At 38.0% G+C, this 16814-nt stretch overlaps 1 protein-coding gene across 1 annotated transcript in view; it reads right to left on the bottom strand.

Moving 5' to 3' along the window:
- LOC107758772 (ras-associating and dilute domain-containing protein-like) overlaps positions 1–16814 on the bottom strand; it is a 41695-nt gene that overhangs the window by 19598 nt on the left and 5283 nt on the right. Inside the window, exons 4-8 of the mRNA XM_016576583.1 lie at positions 15788–16116; positions 6028–6702; positions 5708–5745; positions 3517–3692; positions 3235–3347 (exon numbers count right to left, since the gene is read on the bottom strand). Of these exons, the coding sequence (XP_016432069.1) occupies positions 3235–3347; positions 3517–3692; positions 5708–5745; positions 6028–6702; positions 15788–16116 (1331 nt within the window). The remainder of the gene's footprint in view (positions 1–3234; positions 3348–3516; positions 3693–5707; positions 5746–6027; positions 6703–15787; positions 16117–16814) is intronic.

Raw genomic sequence — 16814 nt, 5'->3', positions numbered from 1 at the left:
CGCCGTTGTTGTTGTCTCCCCTCCCCTCAGACGCCGTGGTGCAATGGCGATCCTGCGTGCAATTCTCAAAACATCCACAAGATGGCGGCGTTTATCGGTGAATCCGATATTACAAAACCGATATCCGATTATTGTAAAATGCTTAAATATCGGGGGAAAATATCGGTAAATCGATATATCGGTCGATCTCTAGTTACAACTGCAAAATTTTGTGAGCAAAAAAAAAAGGCTATTGTCTGTTGTCAATAGTGTAGAAATCTAAGAAGCACAGCTCACACAGAAGTCACAAAAGTCAAACCAAGCAGCAAATCTGTGACCAATCCGAACATGTTGCGCAATCTGCATGGGGACATTTTTCGCCCTTACACAAAATTGCCAATCGCATGGATTCCGATTGAAATGACTGGATTTTGTGCATGCAAATTCTTTAAACATGGGTAAATGTGTGTGTAAATGACACACACACACTGCCAATTTGTCAGGGCACAGCAAAGGTTAATGAAGCCGAAACAAGTGCTTCACACTCTATGCACTTCAGCCATATGATGTCATTGAGAAACTAACCAGAGCCAAAGGTCCCGCCCCCATGACTCATCACTGATTAACACATTCTTGCCTTTATGTCACAGCCATGACATCGTAGCATTTATTATCATGACTAAGAGATGCCTGGATCCCACCATTCACAGCAAATGATATACAACCGAAATATCTAAATGCTATGCTGAAATCCGTTTGAATAGAAAAGCAGTTTATGCTTTTTTTTGTTTAATGATCCGTATGCTCCAATCACCTTACACAGTCTGACATCTGTCAGTCTGGCTTCTTCAAAGAGATGTACATGCTAATGCTTCAGAAACTAAACTCCATGCAACTGTAAACTTCCTGAAAGGCATTCTGACTGCTTTAACTGGACACTCCTCTCCCTTTCTGGTGACGAGAACAGAATATTTCCTGCTCAGGAAACAGATGAACTCTGAGTCCAAATGTGGAGGTCCACAGCTGCTTCCCCGTCAGGCAGAGGATGGGTAACTACGGCCTTCCTGTCTGCTCTACTGACAGTCCTCTTAACCCCTCATATGCCAGTTGTTTTATAGGACAGGACTGGAGCGACTGAACTGTGAAAGACGCAACCGTTCCATTTACTATTTATCCACAAAGTTAATCTGCAACAGATGCGTCACATATTTGGAATTTCTTGTCTCTAACTAGCCCAGATTTCAAGGTGACTTCATCACCTGCAGGATTTTCTGCACCACTGAACTGATGTAACTCTGACATAATGCAATAGAGAATGATTTACATGATGTTTTCTTAAGTGTTATTTTACCACTGTTTATATACTATTATACAGTAGTATTTATTTTTAATTAGCTTTTATTTTAATATTGTAATTTTTTTATTTCAATATTAGCTTAGTAATGCTGTTATGTGCATTTTTCATTTTTATAATTTTTAATATATTTCTGTTTAGCATTAAATTATAGTTATTTCAGTTTTAGTATTAGTAAATTCAGTACTTACTAAAGTACTTAAAAAGTTTCCTTAAGTGTTATTTTACCACTGTTTATATACTATTATACAGTAGTATTTATTTTTAATTAGCTTTTATTTTAATATCGTCATTTTTTAATTTCAATATTAGCTTAGTAATGTTGTTATGTGCATTTTTCACTTTTATAATTTTTTATATATTTCTGTTTAGCATTAAATTATAGTTATTTCAGTTTTAGTATTAGTAAATTCAGTACTTACTAAAGTACTTAAAAAGTTTCCTTAAGTGTTATTTTACCACTGTTTATATACTATTATATAGTAGTATTTATTTTTAATTAGCTTTTATTTTAATATCGTCATTTTTTTATTTCAATATTAGCTTAGTAATGTTGTTATGTGCATTTTTCACTTTTATAATTTTTTATATATTTCTGTTTAGCATTAAATTATAGTTATTTCAGTTTTAGTATTAGTAAATTCAGTACTTACTAAAGTACTTCGGTTATTTTATTTAAACATGACATGTTTTTTTTAAGTTAGTTTTTTATTATATGAATTATTTACATGTTATTTAATAACAGCTCTGGTTTCCTCAAAGGTTCCCAAGGAGGCACATCAAACATTAAAGGAATAGTTCATTAGAAACTAAACAATTCTCCTTATGTTGTTATGTTATGGAGAAAATAACAATGAACAGAAAATGACAATTTCAGTCTGATTGAACTATGTCTTTAAGACATTTATCAAGGACAACAACAGACAAATCCAGCAAGAAAATAAATGTTGTCGACATCGTGTTCCAAAACATTCCACGCTCGTCTGAGAGAGGCAGGGATTTGTCATTAACTTAAGCCTTGAGAAAATACACTGTTAATGTGTTTGTTTTTGATTCTTTGGGAGGAGAGGACAAGTTATCTCGCTCACCAATAGCTATGGCCAATCCCTATGTCTCCACTGCCTTGTTATGACTTTATTTTGGCTTACAGACTGGAAGCACAGAATGGTGTTTACACAGTTATGTCCCGTTTCACATATTTTACATCTTTTAGGGCTATGAGGAACATATTTAATGTAATATAAACATTACTTTGAGGCTTAATACTATAGAAAAGCACTAAAGGTTTTTCAGTTAGTGTTTTCAGCTTGTTTATTTTCTTATAAAAATACAGCATGCAGTTGCACCAAACAATGGTATAACCATCATTCGATGTAAATTGTGATAATCATAATTAATAATCGCAATTACAATTGGTTACACTTTATTTCGATAGTCCACTTTAGACATTCTATTAACTATAAGTAACTTTGTAAATACATGTCAACTACATGTCAACTAATTCTCATTAATTTGCAACTACATGTCTACTAACTCTCAGAGTAGACTGTTAGGGTAGGTTTAGGGTTAGTAGAATAAGTTGACAAAGAAAGTGTTAGAAGATATTAAGCAGACAGTCTACTAATACTCTACTAACTGCTAGTTGACATGTAGTTGCAAAGTTACTTACTGTTAATAGAATGTCTTAAGTGGACTATCGAAATAAGGTGTTACCTTACAATTTCAAGGGAATAATCGACAATTATGATTTTTGTTATAATCGTGCAGCCCTATTACCTATCAAGAACAATTACTAAAAGGTTATACTTTTAGTAGTAAAATACAAAATATATAACATAACCACACAAAATATTTAAATAATAGAATCAATAGATAGACATAATGGTCTTTAATGTACTTACTTTAGTGAGATAGTAGACACACTGCTGGAAGGTGAACATGATGACTTCCTCTAGGACAGTCATGGCCTCCTCGCTGGCAGCTCGTGTGGACTGGATCTGACAATCCATTGATTCTGAGCCGATGAAGACATGATATTATTGCACATTCACAAAAGACCTCAAGAACCAGCATTCTTTTGTTCTGAACCAATAACTACAGCAATGAGCCGAAGAGACCGTGTGTCACAGTGATCTAACACATATTTAGTGTAATTTAGGACAACACAGAGGGAAGGCTGGTACCTTTGTCCATTTCCTGTCTGTCCTGCTGTCTCCACGTTAAGAGAAGGGGGACCTCATGATGGATGAAGTGCAGCAGCTCAATGGAGTTGGACATCCACAGCACTAGCGGCTGCAGGCCTGAGATCAGATCCTTGATGTTCAACACATGCTGTTCTGCTGACATATCACTGGTGCTTCTGTAGCATAGAGAGCACAATGTTGACGTTATCAAAACACAGACTCGTGTTAATTTGATTCATCCATCCATCCATCCATCCATCACTCAGTCTGCCTATCCAACAAACCAATCATCCATTCTTTATCAGACCAACCAACCATTGATTCTCCAAACCAGCCAACCATTTGTCCAGCTATATATTTTTTTTGTCCAAACAAACAAACAACCATCCGTCTAACCAACCATCCTTATATCTAAAGAACCATCCATTTACCTGTCTAACCAATCAACCATTGACCTAAAAAACCATCCCTTGATCTGTCTGACTAACCATCTATACATCAAAATATCTGTACATCCAACCAACCAGACATCTGTCTATAAACACCTGTCTATAAGCTGGTCCAAACATACATTTATCTAACCAACCATCCTTCTACCTTTTTGCCTGTCAGTCTAAATATCTGCCAATACAACCAATCAACCAACAATTTACCTCTGTAACTTTTTTGATTATATGTCTGTCTAACCAACCAAGCAACCATCTTTCTATCTAACCAACAATCTATCAAAACCTATCAGAATTTCTGTCCACCCAACCAACTAACCAATCATCTATCTAACCAGCCATCCATCAATCAACCTGTCTGTCTGTCTACATGTCTGTCCAACCAACAAACCAATCACCATATCATCATATAACCATTTACGTATCTGTCTATCCAAACATCCATCTATTAATTTTTCTGTCTAACCAACAAACCAACCAACCAACCAATTTACCATTGATCTAAACAATCATCCCTTGATCTGACTACCCAACCAACAATCAGTCTATCCATCAAGATATCTGTCCATCCAACCAACTAATCAACCATCTATCTATAATCTAAACACCAATCTATAAGCTTGTCCAACCAAACAAACCATACATCTCTCCGTTTGTTTAACAAACCACGGATCTACCAAGTCTTTAAGTCTAAATATCTATCCAAACAACCAACCAACCATCCATCTCTCTATCCATTTATTTATTCATTTGTCCAAAAAACTATCCATCTTTCTTTCTAACCAACCATCTATCTGTCTATCCATCAAAAATTCTGTCCATCCAACCAACTAACCAACCATTTGCCTGTCTATATACACCTATTTATTTGGTCTATCCAACAAATCGCCCAGCTGCACATTTATCATTTTGTCTGTCTAACCAACCTACATCCATCCATCAACCTTTCAGTCTGTCTCCATGTCTGTCCAACCAACAAACCAATCACCAACCATCCATCTAACCATTTATGTATCTGTCTGACCAACCATCCGTCCATCCACTAATTTGCCTGTCCAACCAACCAATCACTAACCATCATCTAACCATTTATGTATCTGTCTGTCCAACTGTCCATTCATTCATTCATCCATCCAATTATCCAAACATATGTCTGTCTAAAAGTCCAACCAACCATCCTAACAACTAACTAAATCAGACAAAGAAAAGCTGATTTAGCTTGGTGCAATGGTGTCACTGGCTTCACAACCTTCTATACCTAAACGCTTGCAAAACCTTTTCTATCTTTTTACTTCTATACTTTGAATAGCCCCGAAAAGAAGCAAGCAAGCCATAATCAAAAATGTTGAGGTTAATTTTCCCCCCCTTTAGTACTTCCATTCTAACCACTAATCTGTATACCTCACCACAATATGGAGGGAAAAGATAAAAAATCAGGATGTGGACTAAGCAGAAAACCAACTGATAGAAAATGCCAGCTCTCTGCTAGCCAAATCTACAATTTAAACATGAGACAATCAGAGCCTGAACCACTTTAACACTGCTGTCTCTCTGCAGACAGATTTATTACTGGACACTTCCAACAGTTAATGACATGCTCAAGTGGCCCTGTCTCGGGTCATGATTGGGCGCCACAGAGAAAACAAAAGTGAATTGAACACACATAGCACCATGGGTGATAATGCTCTTATTTCAGAGAGGCGTGTGAAAGAAGAATGGTTGCAGAAAGATATAAGCTCTCTCACATGTCTGGCTGCAGAGCTGCGAGTTCTTTTGTTCTTTCCTGTAGTGGAGGAAAAAAAACATCTCAGAAGTGCAGATCAGTTTAAGTGTGCCACAACATTTAATCTCTGACGACAACAATTACCCATTTCAGCTAGCCAAAAGGGGTGTCAAACAGGACATGCTCTTGTCCTTTAAATAGCATCATATGGACATCATAGACTTTGATATACCATAGTACTAAATGACTACTACCATGGTATACTCCAAGGTACTTTCTTATAATGGCATGGTGCTTTTCTTGTTAATGGTATTGTTGGCTGCTATTTGTACTCCCACTCACCCACATGGTGAGCTGGATCTGATTAGCGATAGAGAGCAGCAATTTCCGGAGGTGAACCAACTCAAAGTTGGTGGCGGAGTGCTGAATGCACAGACAGAGCAGAAAGGCTGGAGTAAGTTTGGGTTCTTCCCCTCCTGGGTCCACCATACTGAGAATCTTCTCCAAGACTTGATCTTCGTGCTGCACCTGATAGGACAGCGACACCACCCTGCCGTCCAAGTCCCTCCAGCGGGCGGCCATTTTTTGAGTCCTCCTCCTCCTGACGGATGTTCCACACAGATTACAGGGTGACGCTGTGGTAGAAGGACACAGCGTGGCCATCCAGGATGGGGTCTGAAAGGCTCCTGAGGCCGTAGGGTCCTTGAACATAAAGAGATAGTGCTGACCGAGCCCCACCAGGTCCCCTGGACACAACTCAACCTCGTCATCAAGGGGGATGCCGTTGTGCGTAACACATGCACTGTGGAGGGGTCTGAGCATGCTTTGCATCTTGCTACTTCCCTTGGTTTGGTCACTGGTGGCATCAAGGCGCTGTACGCAACAGTGCTGAGGTAGGATGTCAGGAGCAAAGAGTAGGACGTCCACTTTCAGGGTCTCCTCATTCTTACCAGTGGAGGTTTCAATGGAGGAGCCAAATATACAACTGTTCCCACTCATCAGGTAGATCAGAAAGTCCTGAGAAGAGATTAACAGCAAAAACAGGAGATTTTATTAACCGAAACAACATAACTGTTGGCAAATAGACTCTGAAACAAAACTTCGAGTGAGTTTACTCATCGTTAAGTACTGGGACAAACAGTGTGGGGAAAATGATTTCTATACCAAGGATTAGAGATTTTGGGATACATCTGTAAAACACGTATTCGCCTTTTGTTTTGGTGACACTTCCTGCATCTTTCATTTTCTCAAAAAAATTTTTTCTTTGCCTAACACTCAAAATGTGTCAACATGGTCTTGATACAAAAATGATATGCACTGTTAAGTTAAATATTCATTATACACATTGAAAACTCTAGCATTAGCATTTGATTATGAATTATTTGTGAGTACTGTTCTTATGGTGTTAACAATATAATAATATTTTGTATTAAATGCGGTAACCATTTTATTTTTGGGGTGTTTTTAGCTACTATCGGGACCTACTTAAAATAGAAAAATAATAAAAAATCTGAAACATTTTCTTTACAATTTTTGTGATTACCTAAAAATTATACATGTACTGTATATATTTAAAGTTTAAACTATAACATTTATCAGAATGAATGTTGCTAAAATAGCACTAAAATTATGCAAAGAGGACCTTCATGACAAAGGCTGAGTTTAATACTGCTGAATTTTATAATTTTTTTAAATAAAAGTCTATAGATATAAATATCTATAATTTTGACAAAAAGTATAGTTTTGAGGTACATTTGTGAAACCTTACAAAAGGTTTTTATTTTTAAAGACAACCTCTTCTGTACCATGTTACTTTTAAAGATAAATATTTCTAATTCAAATATGTTAATCCATATTATGTATTGAATTATGGTTTATAGACAGGTGCTTTTAGTGGATTTTATTTTTTTATTTTTTTTAGAATTTTGTGGAATTTTAAAGAGTAACTGCTGTTATATTTTAAACTAATGTCAGTTAAAGGTGTGGGACACAAACATTGTTTCATGTCTCAAGAATCAATGTGTTATGTAATCCCAGTGCACGGACAATTGATTGTAACAGAAGGAAGAAGTACAATATAAGGATGACCTTATAGGTGTCAAAACAGACTGCACTGTTGGTCGATTGATCCACTTTGAGCCGCTAAAACACATGATTCTGCTGCTCTGAAGAAGCACCTCTCAGAACTATGAGTGACTGACATAGAGCTGTTCTAAGTCCTTTAACCGAAGATAATCTCCCAAGCGCTTCACGCCATAAACTCACTCTCATTCACCCCTTTCTAAAACTCTTTTGCTTGACACAAACTGTTTCTTGTGGAAATGGACTGAGGACCCCATCATGGCTAAAGCGGCCAAGAATTAAGCCCACTTTCAAGACCAGGTACAATGTAAATGTCAAGAGTCTGTCATGAATTATCCCGTATTACTAATTAAAATAATTCATCATTTTAGCTGTTGGAACACTGATATTAAAATCACATGATCAATATTTCCCTGAATTCAGATACATGCAGTCAGTAGATGTCATTTCATGTCATTTGTATGGGGGAAAACAAACCCATATGAGACTGAAATTATGTCGATTTTAATTTAATTACTACATTTCCTAAAGTTCAGAGTTTCCAGTATACGCTGCTTTGTTGATTATAATAGGATGGGAGAAATCTGGTGTAGACATTGTGAAACAGGAAGACTAACTTTTCCAGCTAAAAACGAAAACGTAGAGGCTCGAGGGACTATGGACAAAAGCAAGAGAAACAGCAGTGCGTGGCAAAATGAGTTGTGTCAGTGCTATGGCTCACCGCAGGCTTAGTAAACAATGCTGATTATTACCTACAGTAAAGTGCAGTGCTGCACGTGTCCTCACGGCACTGGAATTTTAACTGCTGATTATAGTTCAGCATTTAAACAAGACAATACGCATATATTTACTGCTAGAACCACATGCATGTGCTTTGTATTATAACAACTGAATGGAGAATGGAGTTTCATGTCTATGGCTCTTTTTTTTCCTGTGGTTACGTTGTATAGTTACGGTTTTTCCAGTGTAGTGTGTACATGCAAAAACTCACACACACTTGACAATGCATACTCGGCATGACTGACTGAGCAATAGCAGGGTAGCGCAGTTCCCGTCTCTAAAAACGTGCCTAGCTTTCCCACACAGATTGCTACATTTAACATGTTCTTCAAACACTAGAGAAGCTACTGCAGTCGCTGTTGAAGAGAGAGAATGTCCCTTGTTTTTGTTTTAAGGAAACTATTGATTTGCCGTGAAGGACTGGCCATTTATCCATTGGAGGCTCCAGCATCTGCCACAACCCTACACAGGACAAGTGGTTTAGAGCAGTGGTTCCCAACCCTGGTCCTGGAGGCACCTCAACACTGCACATTTTGCATGTCTCCTTAATCAAACACACCTGATTCAGGTCATCAGCTCATTAGTAGAGACTCCAAGACCTCAAATTGGTGTGTCAGAGAAAGGAGACATGCAAAATGAGCAGTGTTGGGGTGCCTCCAGGACCAGGGTTGGGAACCACTGGTATAACAGAATTATACATAGAATGCATGTTAATATCAGTTGACACTTTATCTCCCAATATTATGTCTTAGTAAGATGAAATTCGTTTTTATTTATGTATTTATTTATTTTAATCAAAGCACTGTAGTTTTTATTGTGGGGGCAAAACATACAATGCAATACAATGATGATAGAGAGTTGGACAAATAAACATTCCTCGAAAGCCTGATGTATTATATTTGATACTCACATTTTTACATGATTTACAGAATGACGTATCAAGTAACATAATCAACCTAAGTAAATGTTCATCTTGAAATACTAACAAACAATATAAAAGTCATTCTTACATTTACTTTATAAAAATCAGTCACGTTTACAGCAAAAAGACATCTGTACCACAACCTGAAGATGGTTGTTTTTACAGTTACACTAAAATACCTTTTACTTGCTAAAAAAAATATCAATTAGACAACAGAATGCATGTGTACAACAGGTTTATAAGCAAAGTTTTGCTCATGCTGATCATTTAGAAGCCTTAGAAATTCATACATTAAATGTGAGACATTGGTTAATCTGCTGGCTTTGAAATTTCCGTCAGGGCATCCAAGTCCCTCCAGCGGGCGGCCATTTTTTGAGTCCTCCTCCTCCTGACGGATGTTCCACACAGATTACAGGGTGACGCTGTGGTAGAAGGACACAGCGTGGCCATCCAGGATGGGGTCTGAAAGGCTCCTGAGGCCGTAGGGTCCTTGAACATAAAGAGATAGTGCTGACCGAGCCCCACCAGGTCCCCTGGACACAACTCAACCTCGTCATCAAGGGGGATGCCGTTGTGCGTAACACATGCACTGTGGAGGGGTCTGAGCATGCTTTGCATCTTGCTACTTCCCTTGGTTTGGTCACTGGTGGCATCAAGGCGCTGTACGCAACAGTGCTGAGGTAGGATGTCAGGAGCAAAGAGTAGGACGTCCACTTTCAGGGTCTCCTCATTCTTACCAGTGGAGGTTTCAATGGAGGAGCCAAATATACAACTGTTCCCACTCATCAGGTAGATCAGAAAGTCCTGAGAAGAGATTAACAGCAAAAACAGGAGATTTTATTAACCGAAACAACATAACTGTTGGCAAATAGACTCTGAAACAAAACTTCGAGTGAGTTTACTCATCGTTAAGTACTGGGACAAACAGTGTGGGGAAAATGATTTCTATACCAAGGATTAGAGATTTTGGGATACATCTGTAAAACACGTATTCGCCTTTTGTTTTGGTGACACTTCCTGCATCTTTCATTTTCTCAAAAAAATTTTTTCTTTGCCTAACACTCAAAATGTGTCAACATGGTCTTGATACAAAAATGATATGCACTGTTAAGTTAAATATTCATTATACACATTGAAAACTCTAGCATTAGCATTTGATTATGAATTATTTGTGAGTACTGTTCTTATGGTGTTAACAATATAATAATATTTTGTATTAAATGCGGTAACCATTTTATTTTTGGGGTGTTTTTAGCTACTATCGGGACCTACTTAAAATAGAAAAATAATAAAAAATCTGAAACATTTTCTTTACAATTTTTGTGATTACCTAAAAATTATACATGTACTGTATATATTTAAAGTTTAAACTATAACATTTATCAGAATGAATGTTGCTAAAATAGCACTAAAATTATGCAAAGAGGACCTTCATGACAAAGGCTGAGTTTAATACTGCTGAATTTTATAATTTTTTTAAATAAAAGTCTATAGATATAAATATCTATAATTTTGACAAAAAGTATAGTTTTGAGGTACATTTGTGAAACCTTACAAAAGGTTTTTATTTTTAAAGACAACCTCTTCTGTACCATGTTACTTTTAAAGATAAATATTTCTAATTCAAATATGTTAATCCATATTATGTATTGAATTATGGTTTATAGACAGGTGCTTTTAGTGGATTTTATTTTTTTATTTTTTTTAGAATTTTGTGGAATTTTAAAGAGTAACTGCTGTTATATTTTAAACTAATGTCAGTTAAAGGTGTGGGACACAAACATTGTTTCATGTCTCAAGAATCAATGTGTTATGTAATCCCAGTGCACGGACAATTGATTGTAACAGAAGGAAGAAGTACAATATAAGGATGACCTTATAGGTGTCAAAACAGACTGCACTGTTGGTCGATTGATCCACTTTGAGCCGCTAAAACACATGATTCTGCTGCTCTGAAGAAGCACCTCTCAGAACTATGAGTGACTGACATAGAGCTGTTCTAAGTCCTTTAACCGAAGATAATCTCCCAAGCGCTTCACGCCATAAACTCACTCTCATTCACCCCTTTCTAAAACTCTTTTGCTTGACACAAACTGTTTCTTGTGGAAATGGACTGAGGACCCCATCATGGCTAAAGCGGCCAAGAATTAAGCCCACTTTCAAGACCAGGTACAATGTAAATGTCAAGAGTCTGTCATGAATTATCCCGTATTACTAATTAAAATAATTCATCATTTTAGCTGTTGGAACACTGATATTAAAATCACATGATCAATATTTCCCTGAATTCAGATACATGCAGTCAGTAGATGTCATTTCATGTCATTTGTATGGGGGAAAACAAACCCATATGAGACTGAAATTATGTCGATTTTAATTTAATTACTACATTTCCTAAAGTTCAGAGTTTCCAGTATACGCTGCTTTGTTGATTATAATAGGATGGGAGAAATCTGGTGTAGACATTGTGAAACAGGAAGACTAACTTTTCCAGCTAAAAACGAAAACGTAGAGGCTCGAGGGACTATGGACAAAAGCAAGAGAAACAGCAGTGCGTGGCAAAATGAGTTGTGTCAGTGCTATGGCTCACCGCAGGCTTAGTAAACAATGCTGATTATTACCTACAGTAAAGTGCAGTGCTGCACGTGTCCTCACGGCACTGGAATTTTAACTGCTGATTATAGTTCAGCATTTAAACAAGACAATACGCATATATTTACTGCTAGAACCACATGCATGTGCTTTGTATTATAACAACTGAATGGAGAATGGAGTTTCATGTCTATGGCTCTTTTTTTTCCTGTGGTTACGTTGTATAGTTACGGTTTTTCCAGTGTAGTGTGTACATGCAAAAACTCACACACACTTGACAATGCATACTCGGCATGACTGACTGAGCAATAGCAGGGTAGCGCAGTTCCCGTCTCTAAAAACGTGCCTAGCTTTCCCACACAGATTGCTACATTTAACATGTTCTTCAAACACTAGAGAAGCTACTGCAGTCGCTGTTGAAGAGAGAGAATGTCCCTTGTTTTTGTTTTAAGGAAACTATTGATTTGCCGTGAAGGACTGGCCATTTATCCATTGGAGGCTCCAGCATCTGCCACAACCCTACACAGGACAAGTGGTTTAGAGCAGTGGTTCCCAACCCTGGTCCTGGAGGCACCTCAACACTGCACATTTTGCATGTCTCCTTAATCAAACACACCTGATTCAGGTCATCAGCTCATTAGTAGAGACTCCAAGACCTCAAATTGGTGTGTCAGAGAAAGGAGACATGCAAAATGAGCAGTGTTGGGGTGCCTCCAGGACCAGTGTTGGGAACCACTGGTTTAGAGAACAGATGGATGGATGGAACTACAGAATTGTTTGTTATTTAATTAATCGAATTGATTTCAGCTGTTGTGGTGTGATGGAATCAACAGGCCTCAATCTCTTTTTCCTTCACTGTTGTCTTCAATCTGTTGGATCTCTGGGTTTATTAAGAACGCTTGTGGGTGTGTTCTTATCATTTCTCTCACACACCTCGCCTCCTCCTCATGTCTATGGCTCTTTTTTTTCCTGTGGTTACGTTGTATAGTTACGGTTTTTCCAGTGTAGTGTGTACATGCAAAAACTCACACACACTTGACAATGCATACTCGGCATGACTGACTGAGCAATAGCAGGGTAGCGCAGTTCCCGTCTCTAAAAACGTGCCTAGCTTTCCCACACAGATTGCTACATTTAACATGTTCTTCAAACACTAGAGAAGCTACTGCAGTCGCTGTTGAAGAGAGAGAATGTCCCTTGTTTTTGTTTTAAGGAAACTATTGATTTGCCGTGAAGGACTGGCCATTTATCCATTGGAGGCTCCAGCATCTGCCACAACCCTACACAGGACAAGTGGTTTAGAGCAGTGGTTCCCAACCCTGGTCCTGGAGGCACCTCAACACTGCACATTTTGCATGTCTCCTTAATCAAACACACCTGATTCAGGTCATCAGCTCATTAGTAGAGACTCCAAGACCTGAAATTGGTGTGTCAGAGAAAGGAGACATGCAAAATGAGCAGTGTTGGGGTGCCTCCAGGACCAGTGTTGGGAACCACTGGTTTAGAGAACAGATGGATGGATGGAACTACAGAATTGTTTGTTATTTAATTAATCGAATTGATTTCAGCTGTTGTGGTGTGATGGAATCAACAGGCCTCTCTTTTTCCTTCACTGTTGTCTTCAATCTGTTGGATCTCTGGGTTTATTAAGAACGCTTGTGGGTGTGTTCTTAACATTTCTCTCACACACCTCGCCTCCTCCTGTGTGAGAGGTAAGCTGCTCCAGGCAGCCCTCGTGTTGACCAGAGCTCCAGTTTAGCTCCTCTCTCACTCATTGCCAGCCAGTCCCAGGACGCCTGCACACACATGGATCACCTGTCTGTCCAAATCCTGTCACTCTGGACCTGTGCCAATCCTGGAGAAAACCCCACCTCTCTCTAGTACAGTGAGTGGCTAGCAGCCAGGATAGTCCTCACCAGATTAAACTGTTTCAGTCAAGCCTTTACTGCACTGTCAACAACTTGGGATGAATGCGCCAATGACTTATGTAAGGTTTAGGAAAGCGTCTTTAACTGGGGTCGTGGACATCTGATCACATCGTGCTATGCTTGTTTGTTATTTTGACAGATATTGCGATGTTCGACCATTATATGATACATATGTAGCATCTCAGACTGATGCTAGTAAGATATCAAGGCTAAAAGAACAAAAAAAGCATTAAATAACACTGAAGCAGCTTGTTCAACAGGGTGTGCAAAACCTGATAAAATTGTAAGCCTTCAATGCAATGTACGTTTCTTCAGATGACAGCATAAATGTAAACATAAATGCCCTCAAACCAAATAGATATATCAAGTTTTCAGCAGCTTTTAACAATGAAATACGTGGGTCGAATTGACAAAACACCATAATATAGCCTAAATTTTGCACGCAAATTCCACAATATATTAAAGTTTCACCCCTTTGCAGGCAAGTATATGACCTTAAATGAGAAAAAGTCACAATTTCAAAGCATCATCAGCATTTCCAACAACTCAAACATTGAAATGGGTCAAACTGACCCATTAATACAAGGTCTATACAGTGCCTTGTGAAAATATTCATAGCCCTTCATTTTTTTCACATTTTGTTAAGTTGCTGCCTTATGCTAAACTGCTTTAAATTACTTTTTTCCCATATCAATCTACACTCCATACACCATAATGGTAAAGCAAAAAACAGGTTTTTAACATCTTTGCAAATTTATTAAAAATAAAAAACTTAAATGATTCCATTGCATCTGGGACAGTTGGTCTATATACGGCTCAGGCCCTTCCTTTAATGTAAAATGTGAGATTTTTCATCTACTTCAAAAGGGGCATTCAGTAGCATTTAGCTAGCATTAGCATCACTGTTCTTTGTGTACTTTAAGTACTGATATCACAAATTCCCTTGTGGTATGTTTACATAGGGCTGGGCGATATAGCTAAAAAAATGTATCAACCCACGTCTCGTGGGCTAGACTAACAAAACATTAAAATGCAACAACGTCACTTGCATCATCATCACCGCATCTCGCGCTCCACTTATGACGCTCCCTGATGCACACCTAACATTCAAATGCAAATGTTTATTTTAAATTTGACTAATATTCATTGTTTATTTACAATCTCCTCATCACAGGCATGCACAGCACTCATTTCAGCATGTGTTTGTGTGTGCTGTCTGCGTCACTCATAGTACATGCCTATATCATGCGCTATATCGAACAATTTTTCTATCGATATCGAAGAAGGTGTACCGTCGATAAATATCGATACCGTTTTATCGCCCAGGCCTATGTTTACACACCTGTTTTTCTGTTTTCTGTCTTTAGACTTTTTCTGCTTTAGCCAAACAGGTACTGAGTCTTCTGTTGTCTCCGTTTGTGTGTTTCACTGTCAAGTTTTCACTCTTCGAATCACCAAACTACATGCTACTAGCATATCTACAGATGCGGCAGCATATCTACAGATGTGAGCGTGAGGATGTTTAGTGAAACACCACGGGTCACGTCATTTCAACATGGCTAAACACACTGAGGGGGCGACCTACACCAAATACAACTATTACGTAGTCTTCATCTCATGAAGTGTACACCATCCAGATTAATTTTTGACAAAAACACAATTTATATCTTGACATGTAAAACCTTTTTATATTAGCAACAAACTACTGAATGCGTCTTAAAAAGCCAAAAGTTCTTCTCAAAAAGCCATATGATTAGTAAATCACTGATGTACATAGTCAAAACAGCCACTGTTCTACCTGTCTGTGGTTGTATCCTTGCAGCAGAAGGAAATATGGGAAATCAAAGGGCAGGTGGATGGAGTACTGTGTGTTGTTGTCATCGCTGCTTTCCGTCTCCTCTTTCTCTGCGTTAAGGCGGTGAGACTCTTTATCAGCCTCTGCCTCTGGATCCTCCTGTAGAGGTGCATTATGGGTCTCACTGGCTTCTTTTCCCATAGTTGAGACGTCCATGTCACTCAAGCTCCTCCAGATACCCAGAGCATCCACCCCTTCATTCGTCCCATCCACATACAGGGAGGTGATCCGCGAACGGGCATGCTGCAGCTTTCGGGCTTGGGCATTGAGGCCTGGGGTGATACAATTTTTTTTAAATATATGATTTACACATAAAAACCTATAGACAACATTTGCTTAAAGGGGTCTTTTTTTTAGCAACATCATATGACCCCTTTAAGAGGATGATAGCACAGAGTATTCATTTGTCAGACTTCTTACTGCATGAGCAACAAAAAGCAGCATAAAGTCAGAATTGCCTAAAATTATGAAATGAAATGAAATACAATAAATGTTATGCTTTCATACGTTCTTGTAAATATAGCTGTAAATCTGCCACATTTTGTTCAGATGATCTGCTATAGGATGACTCTGGATGGGAGTGACCTACAGCGTATTAAAAGTAATCAGATTATTTTTTTCAAGTAACTAGTAAAGTAATGCATTACTTTTTAATTTAGAAGAAAATATCTGAGTTACTTTTTTCAGATAAGCAACACCAGTTACTTTGTTTTCCCATTTATTGACTGACAGCTCTCCTGTCCCCATGTTGAGAGAAATCGGGAGTAAGTGCAGAGGTGTTGTGTGAACATGATGTTACTGTAGTTCTGGACTAAATGTGAACATGCATTTACTCATCTCACTTGCACAAAAACAGATTCAGTATTACTCAAAATGACTACAAACAGTGAAAAGCAAACTCAGAATATTATGGAAACCTGCAATAATTAAATATGTTAAATAGCACAAATATCCTTTATGTATTTAATCC

The sequence above is a fragment of the Sinocyclocheilus rhinocerous genome, unplaced genomic scaffold, assembly GCF_001515625.1.
Source record: "Sinocyclocheilus rhinocerous isolate Xijiao unplaced genomic scaffold, SAMN03320098_v1.1 scaffold2579, whole genome shotgun sequence".
Taxonomy (NCBI): domain Eukaryota; kingdom Metazoa; phylum Chordata; class Actinopteri; order Cypriniformes; family Cyprinidae; genus Sinocyclocheilus; species Sinocyclocheilus rhinocerous.
This window is presented reverse-complemented; position numbering and strand designations above follow the sequence as displayed.